This window comes from Stenella coeruleoalba (genome assembly GCF_951394435.1).
Source record: "Stenella coeruleoalba genome assembly, chromosome: 2".
NCBI lineage: Eukaryota > Metazoa > Chordata > Mammalia > Artiodactyla > Delphinidae > Stenella > Stenella coeruleoalba.
The window spans coordinates 144,472,908-144,489,967 of NC_137147.1; the positions used below are offsets into that span (position 1 = coordinate 144,472,908).

The window sequence follows — 17,060 nt, forward strand, 5'->3', positions numbered from 1 at the left end:
CAGATACAGCTCCAGCTCGATGTGCAGAGGGCAGAGCTAGGACTTTTCCTGTCATTGTCACATCCTGGAAAAGACCAAAATGCTGACTTGGCACAGCAGACTGCAGGACCGCAGTGAAGGGGGAGGCTTTTTACTTGCCCTGGATATAAATATTTTCACATGCTGTGATGTAGGGCCCTCTTGGGTATACAAACAATTCCACAGCCTTGGAATAAAAAAACTACATTGCTTCAGGGATCTCCTAACCTTCTCAGTTTTCCCCCAAATATCTGTCTGGCAAACGCACACAAAGAATTTTCCTTTGCAAGCCACTGGTAATTTTATATTCTTTCTGCTCCTTTTCACTCCAGGTCACACTGCTTGTGTGTCTGGAATGTAAAACACATCTCAAGATGTAACCACGAAAAGGGGAAACCTTAACGGAAACACAGCTGCTACAAGGGCAGGGCCAGTACCTAGAGTAACTTGCTATTGTGCTTTCAGCAATGCGTTTTCTTTCCCGGCTGCTTTGGCTTTCTTTTGTACGTGGCTTCAGTGGTCTGGGTCGCAATGAGAAAATTGCTTGTTTCACCCAGGGGGTGGGGTAGCTCATCAGAACTCAGATGTGGAAAGGGCTCCACAAATCACTAGGTCTTCCCTCAGTAAGGCAGGCAGGCCAGTGGTGAAACTCACCAAGGAAGAGGCATGTAAATTCCACCTTTAAAGATTTCTGGAGACAGAGATCCAAACCTTCCCCACAATCACAGTCTCTTTTCGTTTTCAATCCTCTGGAAAAGCCAAACACTTCTTCCTTTTGTCCAACCAAACTTTCCCTTACTGTAACAGAAGGTCCCTTATGCTTGTTTCTGACATTCAAAATGACATGTTAACCAAACGAATTATGAGTCCAGATGATCTTACTAAAAGAGGGAGTCTGTTTTTTTTTTAAAAAAAAATGATGGGCCTGTGTAAAGAAATCCACAGAATCGTATGCGGGTCTCTGATAATTTTTCTTTCCTGGTAATGACTTGACAGACTCATGGCAAATAGAATTATTCATGCTGCAGCCTAAATACCCAATCCTCAATAAAATCTCAAAATGCAGGCACTGTTAGAAACTGAAGTCATCCCATGCTGGATATATATGTATGCCAGTACATACATATGCTACTCCCATTTACATGCATTGTTATGACATACGTTAGAAAGTGATTTTGTTCTGGGTCTTCATTTCTGTAGTGCTGCTGGGAGTCTTGGTGAAGACATGCTTAGACCTGACCCCCAGGAGAAACAGCACTGAGTAACTTGGGGACACTGTCCATCACCGCAAGGAGAAGGGAAGACCAGCTCCAACCTTCTGCCTTGACAGCCTGGTTCGTTTCGACATGTCATGAACAGGGTTCGCCCTCCATAAACAGCTTGCCGAACTTCACAGATGTAGTTACCTTGTTTTCCCAGGGTCCCTGCAATTCACTCCATTATTCTTTACTGCAGGCTGGGCTTTCTTTCTCTAGGGAGCCATGCAGTAGCTCAGGCCCGGGCCCCTTCCATGTGTTCACACTGACACAGGTGTAGTCGGGCACCCCAGAGCTCTACCCACCCTGCATGCTTGCCAATGGACCACTCGATTTCTCAGAGGTATTAGATATGGGACCTCTTAGTAAGTGGCCTCTGGAGTCAAACTTTTGTCGTTTTAAGACTCCTACGGGAGCGGGCATTCTGAGGTGAGTCTGTGTTGGGCATTAAGGAAAGTGAGTTTAGGGAAGGCAGGTAGGTAAGGACAAGGAGTCCACAGGGGGGATGGGGGCAGGGATCTGGGCCCGTTCTTAAGAGGCTGCCAACGATATTTGGGCAAGACTTTGTTTCATGAAAGCGGGCTGGCTACACAGCCCTTTCTCAAGGGAGGGGCAGCTGAATCCCATACTTGGCTCTTCTAATACTTCTGTCAGCCTTTGGGAAACATACGAATAATCGAGGGGGGCTGCGAAGCAGGAGTAGGAAGTAAGAGGAGGATGGTGGTGTAGGTTCCACCCTTGGCATCAGGCGATGGGGCTGGGGCATGGAGACCCAGAGTCCTGAAAGCCCACCTCCCCAGATGGCCCCAGATCTGCGCCAGGAGGCCTCAGGAAGGACAGAGAGCCTGGAGCACAGGATGCGGCTGCTGGGTGTGAACCTAGGCAGGTTGGCAGCAAGAGGAGAGGGAACTACACCTGCCTCTGGCTATTGGGCTGGGGTCTTCCGGAGTGGAGCTAAGCTACAGAGAAGAGTCCCCCCGGGAGCAGGCACCAGTGTGGGTTTGCTTCTTAAAACAGGGACTTAAGGTGGCAGACCTCCTCTGGTTCCGCCGTGGCTGCTGCCATCTGGCCCTGGAGAGCCAGGTGCCCATAGTCACTGGTCATTTGTGAAGCCAGTCCTCCCAATTCCTCCGGGTTAGTAACCGACTTAGTCATCTGGAAAAAGAAAACAAGCAAGACACAAACACACAGGGACACACAGAGAAAAGCATGAGAACCACGTGTTAATACCACTGGGAGCCAAAGGGTCTCATTCACTTTTAAGCTTGTGGCTTGCGTGTGGGGCTGGACGCTGGAGAGGGCAGTTCAAGCGAAGCCCATGCTGCAGCCCGCATGACAGGCCAGTGGCTCCCGGCCAGGTCAAGGCAACATGCTCAGGTTCAGGCCGTGCAGCGTGGAGGCCGGGCCTCAGGGTCCGCTCTCTGGGAGGTGAGAGCAGCAGCCTCCACCAGCCCTGCCCCGTGGGGTTACCAGGGAGCCCCCCAGAGACACCACAAGGGGACCCAGCCCCGTGCAGGGTGCAGCCCTGGTCACACGTTGCTCCCGGGCTGATCGGGTCTCTGGGGACTCAGGAGCAGGTCCCACACCGCCGAGAGAGGGCACAAGGACAGGATCATCGGGAAACAGTGACTGAAGAGATGGGTAAGCCTAACGTTTCGGTGGAAGAAACTCACAGAATTCAGCTGTGTAATAACATTGTGCCAAAGAATGACAACGTTTCAGCCACAGATTCAGTGAAGAGAATACTGTAGCCTAAATGGTCAAGTTCTGCCTTTTTACTCTCAAGGTATTCTGTATTTTCCTCCTGTGTGACTGGAAACCTTACCTCCACTTACCCTACCTAGCTAATACCCTCATATCTAGTTTTTCCTCCTCTGACAAAAATGCCTCTTAGAACTCACAAGGGCAGTTGTAACCCACCACCCAGAAAGGTATCCATGTCCCTCTTGGGTCCAAGGCTTCCCTCTGCCCCACCTGTTCTCTCGCTCTGGATGACGATACTTCCCTCTCTCTTTGTGGCATCTAAAGTTCCTGGTTTTAAAGGACTTAAAAAAAAAAAAACAAAAACCTGTTAAATGACTCCACATCCATTGAGGGTGGGAATGTGGGCCCGTCTAAGGCATGTTTACCAGGAAATGTCACAGGCTTTCGGGCGGAGGTGTGGGTTCCCAAGGAATGCATGCCACACCCCGAGAGAACGAGGCTGTGCTAACAGCTGCTGCATGCGACCCTGCCACAAGGAGCACAACAACCCTGGGGGCCGCCCAGTGCGGTGGGGGGAACACTCACCCCCTCTGGGCCCTGGCCAGCCAGCCCAGGAGCAGCAACGCAGCCCCAGGCTGGGCTCCTCAAGTGCATGGACACCCAGGGTCAAGACAGGCCGGCTGAGAACCTGGCCCAGGAGAGATTCCAGAACCCCCTGAGGCCACTGGAGACATTTTCAACCCTGCTGCACTGTGCTCCCTGCTTGGAGAAATCAGTACCGTCGGGGCTGCCGGGCTAGCTGGGACGCTCCTGAGCTCTTCTGAGCAGGGCCAGCCCGAGGCCGATTCCAGCCTTCTCCCAGTCGCTGAGATGGGCACTGTTCCTTCCTCCCTCCCCAGCCCAAGTCCTTCTCAACAATAGGGAGTCTGGCTCAACCGCAGAGTTTCTAAGAATGAGCAGCAGCCGCCGCCAGGGAAGCCTTTGTGGTCCAAGCTCAGCCTCTAGTGGACACATGACTACATGACAAAACCATCCAGAGAGGTGCCCGGCCTGACGGGGCAGGAACCACGCAGTGGCGCAGTCTGGTCCCTCCAACTCAGGCTTAGGTGGTAGCATCAAAGAGGCATCTTTCAATTTTATCCTGTGACACCTGAGCTTTCAGAAGTTAAGAACTTTCTTACTAGGTACTTATATTAATTCTTTGAGGACAACGTTTTTCTTTTGTTGTACAACTTTTTAACCTATCAAGATAGCATTCGCTGTCTCTCAATGCCATTTATATCTAAACAGCCATATAATACAATTCTGATTGCATTACATTTTAGCAAAAAAAAAGTCACCTCCAAAAGTTACATGCCTTCTGTTGTCAGGAGAAAAATTTTTTTATGTAACCACTGTTTCATTTTGCCTGAAAGACTGCCAATGTCGTACTGTTCAGCACTGTCCAAGGATTGTAACTTGATTCCATTGGACAGCCTTGGTTCTGTCCCCAAATGTCTTCTCTTGTACTGTAACTTTAATCCATAAAAACATTTCAAGTCCTCTGTGAGATAAATAGGATTTTTTTTTCTTTCTCTATAACTCGCAATTTCCTTCTCATTTCCTCCTTGATTCTAATTTTCTCTCTTTCCTTTGCTCCCTTGTCCTCATGCCCAACTCTCAGTCATTTTTAATTCTCTTGTGGAGCTTTTTCGTGAGATGAGAAGTCCAGCGGCCTGGGGCTTCTAGACCACAGGCAGCCAGAAAGACCACAGATCAGGACAAAGCTGAGGCCCAGGAGGAACTAGAAACACAGAGGACTAATCTCTCTCCAGCACAGACGCCAGATTTGAAGACTCAGCGGTGTGGTGGATAAAAGGGCAACCAACGGTGGGGTGCAGGGTGAGCCCATTTTCCTCTTACCATTTCCTGAGCTGTTACCGCAATGGCTTTGGAGTATTTAACCACTGTCGTCTGATAGTCGACAAACGTCCCCTTTGGTTCTGGAGGAGTGCCTTCATCCAGCTACAGGGGGGAGGAAAAGAACCCAAAGGTCATCAGAGGCCTGTTCAAGTGTGGGCTTTATTTTTTAGAATCAGGAACTTGGGAAAATGGAGAGGCCTTCAGAGTTTCTTGGGTCCAGAGTCAACAGAACCCCCCAACTTCTGTGATAAGGACCTCATTAGAGGTGCACATAAGGTACTGGGGGCACACAGGCAAGGAGAGGACCCCCGGTGTGTCTGAAGGGAGTGGCAGGCTGTCCAGAGAAATGATGTTTCAGCCAAGTCTTACCAGGTAAGCAGTGTGCCGCACACAAAAGGTGGGGAAGGAGTCCCAAGGAGAGGGAATAGTGCTCAAGCACGTGGAGGTGGGTGTGAGCCAGAACGTGCAGGGAGGTCAGAATGGCAGACAAAGAGCTGGGGGAGGCCGCAGAACCTCCATCATGAAGGGCTTCCCTAAGAATGGTATAGCCCATGCATGTCTCTACCCTGGAACACTCACTTCTGACCTAAGCTGGGGAAGAGAAGGAATTGGAAACATCAGGAATGACTTGTTCATCTGACTCTAGTACCACAGGAACTGAGAGAAGGGTGAGCTCACTGTGGAGCGGGATAGGTGGAGAAGTGGGACAGTGCCTTGAAGGGCTGGGGATTTATTGGCTCAGAAGACTTGAATTTGAGACCTGGTTCTAGGACTTGTGAGTAAATACCCAGCTTGAGGCTCAAACTGGTTCTCAGGACCTTCACTGGAAACGTCCAAGCATCAGAAGGTTGTAGTAAAAGATCAACTGAGACGATACCTCGTCTACATGAAGGGAGAGGAGAGGATAACCATGATGATGAAGATCATGATGGTGAGAAAGATGATAATGTCAGTGATGATTATGATGAAGAAGAAGGCCACCCATCCTCACCACCACCATCATTGTGACTGTCACCACTGGTGGCTGAACGATATTCTAGGTGAGGAGACGAGGTGAACAGAAAGGGCTACAAGAAGAGTGAGTGCAGTGAACACGAGGGGGCTGTGGAAGGGGTAGGAATCAGGCTGGATCTGTTTGATGAGGAACCTTGCAATCATGAAGAAAATGGTGGGATCTGCAGTAGGCAATGCTCTATCTGAGAAGATCTCCCTGGCAGCTCTCTGCCAGAGAGTCTGTAGTCTGGGAAGACATTAGGGACCAGAGGTTAATTAGGAAAAGAGTAGGTGGAGTGGCCAATGAGAGCTACCTGTCGTGAGTAGATCCAAGCTACATATGCGAGTTGAATGAATGCATCAACGTAACCTAGTATGTAACGTGGTTGCACACGCCAGGATGTAATGTCTACCAAACCAACAATACAACCTCCAGGGTAGATTTTTTTATGTTTCTTTATCAGGGAGTTCGACACTGCCAGGTATCTCCATCACACTTTGGGGGCCCGCTGGTCAAATGAGGACTGAGCTGTGGACTCATACACTCAGTATAAATTAACTGGGCATCTTGTAAGGGTCGGGCCATGTGCTGGGAGCCTTCATATGAGATGTGGTGTAACTGCAAACATGCCAGGATGTTGCACTAGAGGGCAGCTTAGAACACAGTGGCCACTGGTCACCATGATGAACCTTCCAGTGTGAAGAGAATGAGAGAAGTAAGAACAAAGTAGTGACTTTTTTTTTAGGATTTCAAATTTACTTAGTTGAAAGAACTTTCCTTTATTCTGAGATTATAGCCTTCCTACTTTTTTTTTTTTTGGTGTTAACATGTCCTTTATTTTATGAAATACTACTGATGTAGATATCAGGGTTTTTGTTTTCTTTCTTTAATTACCTTCCTTGGCCAAAAAGAAAAAACAACCCCCCCCCCCAACACACACACACAAAAGCAAACAAAGAAAAGGGACTTAGTCATAAAATCCCGAAGATTGAGACTAACCTCAGTGAATGGGGAAAAAAAGATTTAGAAAACTTGAGTGATTTGCCCAAGGTTATCCAGAAAGCTGATTAGTTCATGGTAACCTACGAATTCCCAAACCTTCTGGTGCTTAGATACAGAGAGAGAATTTCAAGGAGACACTCCAGAGCAGAAGCTCCAAAAGTGGCAAGAATTGCACCGAACTTAGAATCAGCTTTGGGTACACTTGCAGTTTTTCTGCCAGTCACTGCCTTTTGGAACTTTAGACAATGATTCTAAGAGTTATATCAGTGTTTTAAGCAAATAACCAAAACTCAGATAGAAAATGACATATTTACAATGCGTTGCTGCTTAGGGGCTCAAAGAACCTGAGATATCACTTAATACAAAGTCTCCAGTGACGGGCAGGCTGGGGTGGGCTTAGAAAGGAGACAATGGGGAAGAGGCATCGTGCAGTACCCAGGGTGTCAGGTCAGGGTATGTAGGAGTTTAGGGGTATCAATGAAACCCCAATTATCTACTTTGCAGAACTGAGGGGAAAAACCCCTTTGCTCCTGGCCTCTGGGGTTCATGTTGTTAGTGGCTCCTAATTATTGCTATCAGGTAACACCAGACCTATTTCCCAGCCCTTCCAAAAGAATCAGGCATGTCCTGGGCTGAGAGAGCAGATGTCACACCCCTGAAATCAGACAGTACACGAGCCACTTTCCTTATTAAAGATTCATCGCAATATGCAAGGCTAAAAGGCTATCAAAAAAAGACTTCCATCTTCCAGGGATTTATGGAACGCTTCCCTGTCATTAGAGTGACTGTGAAAAATACCTCCTAAGAAGAAAAAGATTATCATCTGAAGCTCTCATTTGTACTGAGAAACCTTGAGCTCCATTATTTAATATCCTTGATAGATACATGGCTTAATTTCAAAGCTCTGGTGTTCCGATGTCCTGAAAACCAAACAAACCCACTGAGACTTATCCAAGGGCCTTGAGGAAGAGGGCCATTTACTCGTGTTCTGCCAAACTGTCCAGATTTGAAGCGTGAGAAGCCCACAGCAGAAATTACTGGAGTGCTTTGACAAGGCAAGCCTGGGGTCTCTAAGGGGTCCCCAGCACCCCAGCCTAGCTTGGGACATTATCAGTCTGATAATGTTTGCATAATGTTTAATGGGAATTATCCTAATTACAGTTTCAGGCTATCATCTCTTCCTGGAGATACGAACCAACCAATCTTCTCTAAATTAGCAATTAAAGACCACTTATTACCCTGAAAAACCACATTAGTGTATTCACAATCTGACAATGGACATTTCCAAACACAGAGGAAGTCTATAGTCCTTAGCTATGCTATCAGAGGATGGCAATTAGACACTGACGAGTAGTTGTTAATTCTGATGAGCGTCAAACAGACATGATTAGTGAAGGATTCCTTGGGGATCCTTCAAAAGAGCAGGAGATACTGTCCAGTCATCCTTCCCTACTGACCCAACTCAACTGATGGGTCACTGGAGGAGAAATGATACCCCTGTCATCTATGTGTGTTGTCTACAACTGGTCTCTGAGGGTTTTTACACTTAACCATTTCAGTGGTCCCTGCATCTGGCTAGATACAAGAACCATGGGGAGATTTTGAAATTACTAGGCTTCACACCATAGAGATTCCAAGTGATCAGGGCGGGGGTAGGGCCTAGGAATGTGCATTCTAAAATGCTCCCAAGGATTCCAAAGGAGCCATTCTGAAGACCAGCACTTGGGAATCACTTCGTTATTTCATTTTGGAGTTTGCTCCCCACGACAACCCTACGAGGTATACAGGGGAGGTAAATAATTACCTCCATTTTATAAGTGAGGGGACCAAGGATGCCTTCTCCATCTCTTTTTCCCCCGTGTAAATGTGGAAGGAAGGGTGCGACCGGCTTACAAAAGTAATGAATGAATAATAAAGAATGAAGAATATGCTGGACATATGATAAGCAGACACCTCAAGAAAAGAGGAGGCTTGCTAGTGTCAGCCTGGATCAGAGGGCTCCTCTGACAGCTCCTTAGAGAAAAGCCCCTGGGACCGAGTTAGAGGGGAACCTTGGAGGAAACGGGGCCAAGGAGTGCAGGAAAGCATCTGGGGGCCCAGGCCCACCTTGCTCATGGCTTCTGCGATGGCGTCGACCATGCCTCCCACCAGCCCCACTTCACTGGCAGCTTCATTCAGCGTCACCATGATGTCGTCCACGGCCTCCTTCATGAGCTGGGCGGCCTCCGTGATGGCATCGTGGGTGTGCTGTGCCTGAGGTGGGGGACAGGGAGGAGAAGGTAACTGTAAGATGTTTCCATAAGCAGAAGACAACGGTGCTCAATCTCTTAAGAATCACTTCACTTCTTTTACAGATAACCTTAAAAAGCAGAATATAAACCTACATCCCCGTTATGGAGCACAACAAATGTATGCTCTACTTTTTCCTTTCCTTTATTATGTTTGTACATTTGTTTGCAAAATAAATAAAAATCAGAAAGACAAAAAGAAAAGATCTCTTTTTGCAAACAAAAGGAAAAACAACCCTGCAATTTCAACCAGCGTCTTATGACGTGACTAATTTTACATTACTACGTTCAGGGTGGTAGAAAGAGAATGCCACAGATTCCCTAATATACAAGTTGACGGATTTAATAGAAAAAAAAAGTATATAAAGAAAAACACGTGTTCACAACAAATGTGCTTCTCTTCAAAGTTGCCCAATACACTATAATTCCCTTTCTATAAATACAACTGGATTATGGAAATAGAGATACAAACAGGAGGCAGAAATCTGCAGAAGGCTACATGGGCTTTGGAACTATGTCACAAATGACATTTACATGAGTTTGGAGGGACGAATGATGAAAGTTCTCCAGGGATAGACACTCTGCAGGCAAAGCCTGAGTGCTCATGAGTTCCCCTAGACAGTCCTCAGAGATGCTTTAACAACATGTATGGAGCCCAGAGCAGGCCCTGGCAAGTGAGTGAATGAAAGGATGAAAGAATGGTGGTGCCAGGCTCCCTAAACAACACCTTGAGTGGTAGCAAGATGAAGGAGCCAAGAGTGAAGGTCCTGGGGTCAGAAAAAGCTGGGCTCGAATTCTGTCTCCACTGCTAAGTAGCTAAGTGGTCCTGGGTGTGGGTTCCTAAGCAAAATGGGAATAATTATAACAATGCTATGCAGTGGAATTCTGATGAGATGAGATGGTTGTAGGCATCTTATCATTTATAATAAGAGCAGTCTAGTAGGGGACCGTGTCCTTACCTGGGAAATCTGAAATAATGCGGGGTACTTTGTGTCAGAAGTGCATTGCATCCGGTACCGGATGCCCCCGTGCAGTGGCCATGGCTACCCTGATGCTCCTCAGAGGAAGATGACCCCTCTAAAAGGCCCAAGGAATTGCACCTTTACTTTGGTAGATGAGAAGGTAAGGAAGCCAGTGAGAGATGGTAAATGATAACTCTTTTGAGTGATTAAATAAAAGAGAAGAATTCCAAGAAGAAGCTACGTGAGCCATGGGAACTGGCTCAGCTGGCAGAATTAAAAAGCCACAGGAATCAAGAAGAGTCCTCCACATACAACCTCTGATGAGGTGTGAACTATGTGATGGTTATCCTGAGGCAACCGTGTCAGGATGCAAAGCTCTCTCTGAGGGATGTGATGGAGTGAACTGGTAATTTAGGTTAATGGCTGATTTCACGGCACAGAGAAGGGAAAACACTACATGTGCAGATTGCTTTATTTTGATGGAAGCCTGAAAAGTGGCATCTCCTGTACATCACCCTCCAGAGGGAGCATCTCACACAAATATGTTCTCATTTATAAAAACGATAAAATGTAAAAAAAAAAAAAAAAAAGGTAAAATGTCAGGTGTGCATTTCTGTAAATCTCTCTTAGAATGAGGCAACTATTGGTGGCACAAAAACGTTAGCAACTCTGTACCTTCCTATTAAACAAAGTACACATTTGCGGGGAGAAGCGAGAGCGGCTTGCCAAGTATCTGCTCTCCCATGCAGGCTTAGGAAGGTAGCAGAAGCCAATTCTGGGGGTGGCAGAAGTAAATCACAAAACGGTTCTCTGAAACTCCTTGGAAAACGTAAAGGCCACTTTCTCCACACCAGAGCACCGAAACCTACAAAAACACATCCTTGCTCTTGGCTGTCCCAGAAGTGAATCACCTTCCCATTTGCTCGTGGTGAGGAATTCTTTAGAAGGCCTGCTTCTCCTTCACTCCACATGTTTAAGTTTTTACAGATCCTTACAGGGTCAGCTCAGAGGCTGTGAGGCCTCCTCCAATGACCCCAAGCCTTACCCAGAGCCGTGTCCTCTAACTCCAATGGCAAACCTCATCTGGGTCACACCACTGAGGCCAAGTTCCACACATGGGTTGCCTGAGCACACTAGCTTCAGACCCCCAAAGACACAGTAGGCTCTCAATGAAGGCAGCCTTAACCAACCAAGAGCAATCTGGCAAGTGGAGTCAGCAGGCTCAACAATGAGGTCATTATTTTAGAATCTGGAGGGGATCCTTGTTACTGCTCCTCACAGAGCGCAAAGGAGAGAAATCAGACTCTGTTCTTTTTTGGAAACGTGTCTGAAGTCTACTTCCAAGGGAGCCTGATTTCTTTATTATAGTGCTTCAACTACAAAGCCCAGTAAAGCAGGCATAGACATCACAGGAGTTTGGAAAATGGGAGAAGGCTACAGGGGGCAGATCTCAACTTCAGGAGAGGGGAAAAAACAGCTAATAATTAGAACTGCCCAACAATGGACAGGGTGGCATATTTGCTGCAGTGTTACAGGCAGACGCTGGAGAGGCCCCTTCAGGGAGGATGGAGGAGGGAACTGAGTGGGGGAGGGGTGAGTGGGAGAGAGGTGAGTGGGTGGGGGAAGCTCTGCAGGTACAGAATGAGTGTAGAAGGGGGCTCAATGGGATGAGGGTGAGGTCACAGAGCAAATGTCTTGTACTCATGTGATCCATTAACACCAGGCTCTGGGACTGTTACTTTCTAATTTTTTTCTTTGGAACACCCATTACGTCAGGCACATTATCTCATATAATCTCTACAACTACTCCGGACGTATTCATTACCAACCTTATTGTTTAGATGAGGAAACAAATGAAGTTATTTGCCAGCAACAGGCTGAGCTGGGATTTGAAATCCAGATATGTTGGCCCCCGAAGCTTATCCTATTTCTCACGAAACAAAAGACACTGAAAACCATTTAACCACATTTAGACCACATGCAAACAAGGACTACGACATCTAACACATACGTTTTATACATCACCTAACACGTAGCAAGTAACACTTAGTAAACATCTGCCCAAAGACCAGCACCCAAGGGGATTAAGTCTCTGCACTAGGCCTCTTAGGAAAGGGCCTTCAAGCCAACTTGTAGTGTCCCAGGCACCCTGTGGCAAGCCTGTCAGAGTCTGCAGACAGCACAGGTACCTGCTACCAGCGACAGGATCCATGTAAACTCCTGCATCGCCGTCACTCATCACGTGTCTTAGTTCATCACCTGGTGCTTCAGGTCTTTCACTGAGAACTACTCCACACTGTTCTCCAGCCCACACTTCCAAGCAAAGGATGTCATTATAAAGCTTACAGTGCCAACTACAAATGCTCCCACCTGTGAGGTTCCTTGGCATACAACAGAATTCCACGAGGAGCTCTGAACTTGCAGTCCAAACAGATGTCTTAATCTCTTAAACATCCAGAAACCTACTAAGTTGAGTTCTTCTGCTGAGAATGAAACCCCCTCAGGTTAGGCGTAGAGATGTGGCAGTAAACAGCCCTGGAGAAAAGATAACCTAGAACTGGGTCTGGAAGGCGAGTCCCAGCTGCTCCAGTTTAGGGAGGGAGCAAAGGGGGCGGGGGCCCCACTCTGGGGCATCCATCACTAACCTGTCACAGCCAAAGGGTGTCCTTCTTCTTGCTCTGTCCACCACTTCAGCAACCAGACTCATTTTTTTTGCCAGAAAACTCGGGAACAACTTGAGGGCCAAGGCTGGCTCTCAAAATTTTTAGCATCCCCAGAATTAATCTCTTACGAGTTGCCAGATACATGAGTGAAAAACTGAACACAGAGAATGCAAGTCCAAGACATTATTCATGCTGCTTCCAGAATGGCATTTCTAGACTACGGATGGGCTGTGCCATTTTCCACTGCTCACTAGAAAGCCCCAGCCCCTGGGGCTCCTCCAGGAGGAGGCCTGTCACGATACAGCCCAGTCTTCCCTCCCGTCCCATTGTCCCCACACTCGGCACGTTCCGTACACACCAGACTAGAGTGCTATTTTCTAAAGAGATCACAATCCTTTTATAACCCTCTCTGTGCTTTGCAGATGCTGCTCCCTCTTCCCTGCCTCCTTCCTTGACCCCGCCCAGGCCTAGCTCCGGGCTGAGTTGGCCTGCGTTTCCACATGACCCCACGTGCACCTCGCCTGTGATCTCGGATAACTCGGCAGGGAAGCCCCAGCTTCTGCACATGTGCAGTGGGAACCTTCCCACGTCACAGAGTTTCTATGAAGATTACATAAGATGAGGGTGTAAGATGTAATAAATGACACAGAGTCGCCATGCAATAGCTGTTAGCTCTGAGATCACCATTTTGCCATCTGAGTCAGTCTAGAGTCTTCTCTGCTATACCACGTGACTGATTTGAAGATCTTAGACATACAACAAATCACACTAAAAAAAAACCCACAGGGGCTTCCCTGGTGGCGCAGTGGTTGAGAGTCCATCTGCCGACGCAGGGGACGTGGGTTCGTGCCCCGGTCCGGGAAGATCCCACATGCCGTGGAGCGGCTGGGCCCGTGAGCCATGGCCGCTGAGTCTGCGTGTCTGGAGCCTGTGCTCCACAACGGGAGAGGCTGCCAACAGTGAGAGGCCCACGTACCGCAAAAAACAAACGAACAACCCCCCGCTATATATATATATATATATATATATATATATAATGGATCCTTGTAGCTCGTAGGTCACTATGCTACACAAATCTTTCCAGTAGTGCTCTCTCAAGTTAATCTGCTTAGGTGAAGACCCATTAAGATCACATGATCGTGTGGAGGCAGCTCCTAGAAGATACAAGTGGTCGTAGAAGCCTCCAGCCCCCTCTCCAGGTTCCAGAACCCTGAGGAAACTTAAGGTGCATGCTGGTTTCACAAGTAAAACAATCCCTGATAATTTCTCTGACCTCGAGAGAAAAGGACATGTTGTCACCATCTTTGGCCACTTAAAAGTACCTGGGTGACACATCAGGCTGAAGAAATGTTCCACCTGTAAACTGGTAAGGGAGATTTTCATATTAAACTACTGTCCCCAAGGCAATAGCAACACATGCCATGGGTGACCTTGACCATGTTTCTCTTTGAACTTAAGTACCAGGAACAGAAACGACACTTAGTGGAAAACAATAGAGGTTTGCTTTGTGTCAACACTGAACAGGTGCCAGGCAGGTATTATGGTTTTTATTCCTGTAATAACCACACAATACATGTTTCTTTCCCAAGGATGCTCACCTACACACACTGTCATGGAAAAAAAAAACAAATTTCTAAATTAGCCTTAATTGTGTGCATTTCTTGGTTTTCCCCTTAAAGATCTCCGGGAAGGCCAAGAGAAGATTATTTCCCACCTTTAAATGGAAAATCAAATGCCACCATCCAAAAACTGGAGGTGCCCTCCCTGGAGGGACGTGATACAGAGGAACATGTGCTGGCTTCTCAGTGTCCTAAGTGAGCCCCTAGCATCCTGAGCTGTACCTTGGGGTTTCCTCCGCCTTCCTTGGCTGCGTACAACATCTGTAGGGCAGACTCTGCGAGCGTCTTGGTCTGGTCCAGCACTGTCATCTGCTGTTGATGGTCCAGAATCTTGGAGGTGACACCCACTGCAGCTAAGATCAAGGGCTCAAAGTAGCTCGCCAGTTGTGTCACCTTTCAAGACAAAAAAAAAAAAAAAAAAGAGCCCCAGATGCAACATGTAAATACTGTGTCTCGTTTAGGAGCCCAGCTGCTGGGAAGGGGTCTGGGACAGGGATGGGATGAGTCACAGGGAGAGGCAGATCTGCTGGACTTCACTTTTGTTTTTTTCTATTTTACATCCAGTATTACGAATTACAGTCACCATGTTATATACATATTAGGTCCTCAGACCTTATTCCTCGTTCAACTTTACTTTTGAGAGTACTTGTAATTAATGAACTCTTGTTCCGATTTTTCTTTTTCTGGGGAGCTCTTTGTCTGTCTCTCATCATGGCAGAAGTGCTAAGAAATCTGTTCTGAGATCCACAGTTAGGTGTGAGAATTTTACAAATCTTAATTTTAATTTCACAAATAGAACAGCTTTTGAAAGAACCAAAGGCGAGCATCTTACAAACTCAAAAGGAAGGGGTATAGAAGATGGGCAGGGGAGCATGGTAGTTGAGAAAAGCACCCTGAGAGTAAAGACACCCTCAAAAGCATTCTAAGAAGCCAACCCAACTGCCCTCCACCTCAAGTATTTTGACCGAACCGTGGATTTGGGAAAAAAAAAAGCAAAAATGATTTCCCATCAGTCAAGATGTGCTGTTTACGATGAGCCCAACCTGGGAGAACAAAAAAGCTTAAAGACAGCTAAGCACTGTTGCAGCAGAGGCCTGTCTCCAGTAGGTAACAGCATCGATGGTGCATACGGTTGTCCCTTGGTATCTGCAGGGGATTGGTTCCATGACCCCCCACAAATACTAAACATCCACGAGTGCTCAAGTCTCTCATATAAAATGCTGTAGTACAGTCGGCCCTCTGCATCTGTGGGTTCGACATCTGCAGATATGGAGGGGTGACCATATACGCTCACCAAAGCTCACCATCTACTTAGCATCCGTCATATCAGATTTTAACCTTTTGCTGTCCTTGCTTCAGACACTGTCATCTATTCCCCCTCAGATAAAACACAAGGACACTGATCACGCTTTTCCGTTCAACTCCTCATCTTGTGTGGCAATTACTAATTGCTAAATTATTCCCATCAGGTGTATTTAAGTTCACCTGATGGGAATAGCCCTCAACTCCCTTAATGCTTCTTTAACCAGCAACTCCCTTAATGCTTTTCCCATGATGTGGAGGAAGAATGAGGGTGATGGGGATGCAGGCAGGAAGGCTGCTTCACATGGGCAGCGGCAGTCACTGGGTCAGCAACAAAGCAGGGGGTGGGAGTTGGGGGTGGTGGTGAGGGCTCAAAATATTAAAGTTCATTAAAGCTAATAGAGAGACAAGACTATCAGCTAACAATAAACATACTTTGACTGTTTTATCCCCAATTACAGTTATCTTACAGACAGGTTTCAAAACACTTGAACAAGGCTGCTGCTGGCCCTTATGGTGCTTTGTGGGAACTTTAAAGGGGCTGCCCATCCTCTGGGCAGACCTGATCGATGTCAAGGCATATGACTTAGCAGGATTCCGGCAGCCCCCCGTCCTGCCCAGCTCCTTGCTTTGGCCAAAGACCTCTGTGTAAGGCTCAGTCTGCATAATCCCCAGGGTATATTATAGGCAGGGACAGCCCTGCATATCTGCATTGGATTTCATCTCCTCTTCCCCTGGAAGGGTGGTGTCGCCACCAATTGCAGTGATGGGTCATCAGGGGTCAGGGTTCAGGAGGGGTCCCGTAAGTACTAAAGGAGTCAAAATGTTTAATGCATTAGAATCCAACATGTTTTCTGGATTCGTTTTATTATTTTAAAAGTACATTTTATCAATGCAACTGTAAAATGTCAAGGGTTGCTGTGTGCTGAGCATAAGTAAACACAGCTCAACAGGTGCCCGACTCCCTCAGGAAGGGAAGATGGCTGGGTGGAGAGGAAGCTCTGCTTTCAAAGCCGCGAGATTTGAATCGTCCCTGCCAATTCCTTTTTAAGAAATCTTAGGCAAATTGCTTCCTATTGCTAAATTTCAGTTTCCTCCTTGGTAAAATGTGATAGCACTAAGTTCCTTAAAATTTTAGGGGGATTAAGTCAGTGTGTGTAAAGGCCTCAGTACAGGCCTCTATGTAGTAAGCACTCCACACACACTAGGGGTCATTATTCTTCACCTATTGTAGGGCAAAGGTTTTGGAAGGGATGGGATTTTTCCTGTATTTAGGAAGTTTAGCAAGGACTCGAATACCTCCTGTAATTGAGACCCATGACAGAACAGGAAACCTCCTCACCTGAGTTA

The 17,060-nt window shown here is 47.1% G+C and overlaps 1 protein-coding gene across 6 annotated transcripts in view; it reads right to left on the reverse strand.

The window, feature by feature from the left end:
* The window catches only part of TLN2 (talin 2), a 450,537-nt gene that overhangs the window by 57,247 nt on the left and 376,230 nt on the right, over window positions 1–17,060 (reverse strand). For all 6 annotated transcript variants that reach the window (XM_079912034.1, XM_079912031.1, XM_079912032.1 and 3 more), the window contains 4 exons: window positions 14,631–14,801; window positions 8,983–9,129; window positions 4,881–4,982; window positions 2,310–2,429 (listed from right to left, as the gene is read on the reverse strand). In XM_079912034.1, coding sequence (XP_079768160.1) covers window positions 2,310–2,429; window positions 4,881–4,982; window positions 8,983–9,129; window positions 14,631–14,801 — 540 coding nt within the window. The remainder of the gene's footprint in view (window positions 1–2,309; window positions 2,430–4,880; window positions 4,983–8,982; window positions 9,130–14,630; window positions 14,802–17,060) is intronic.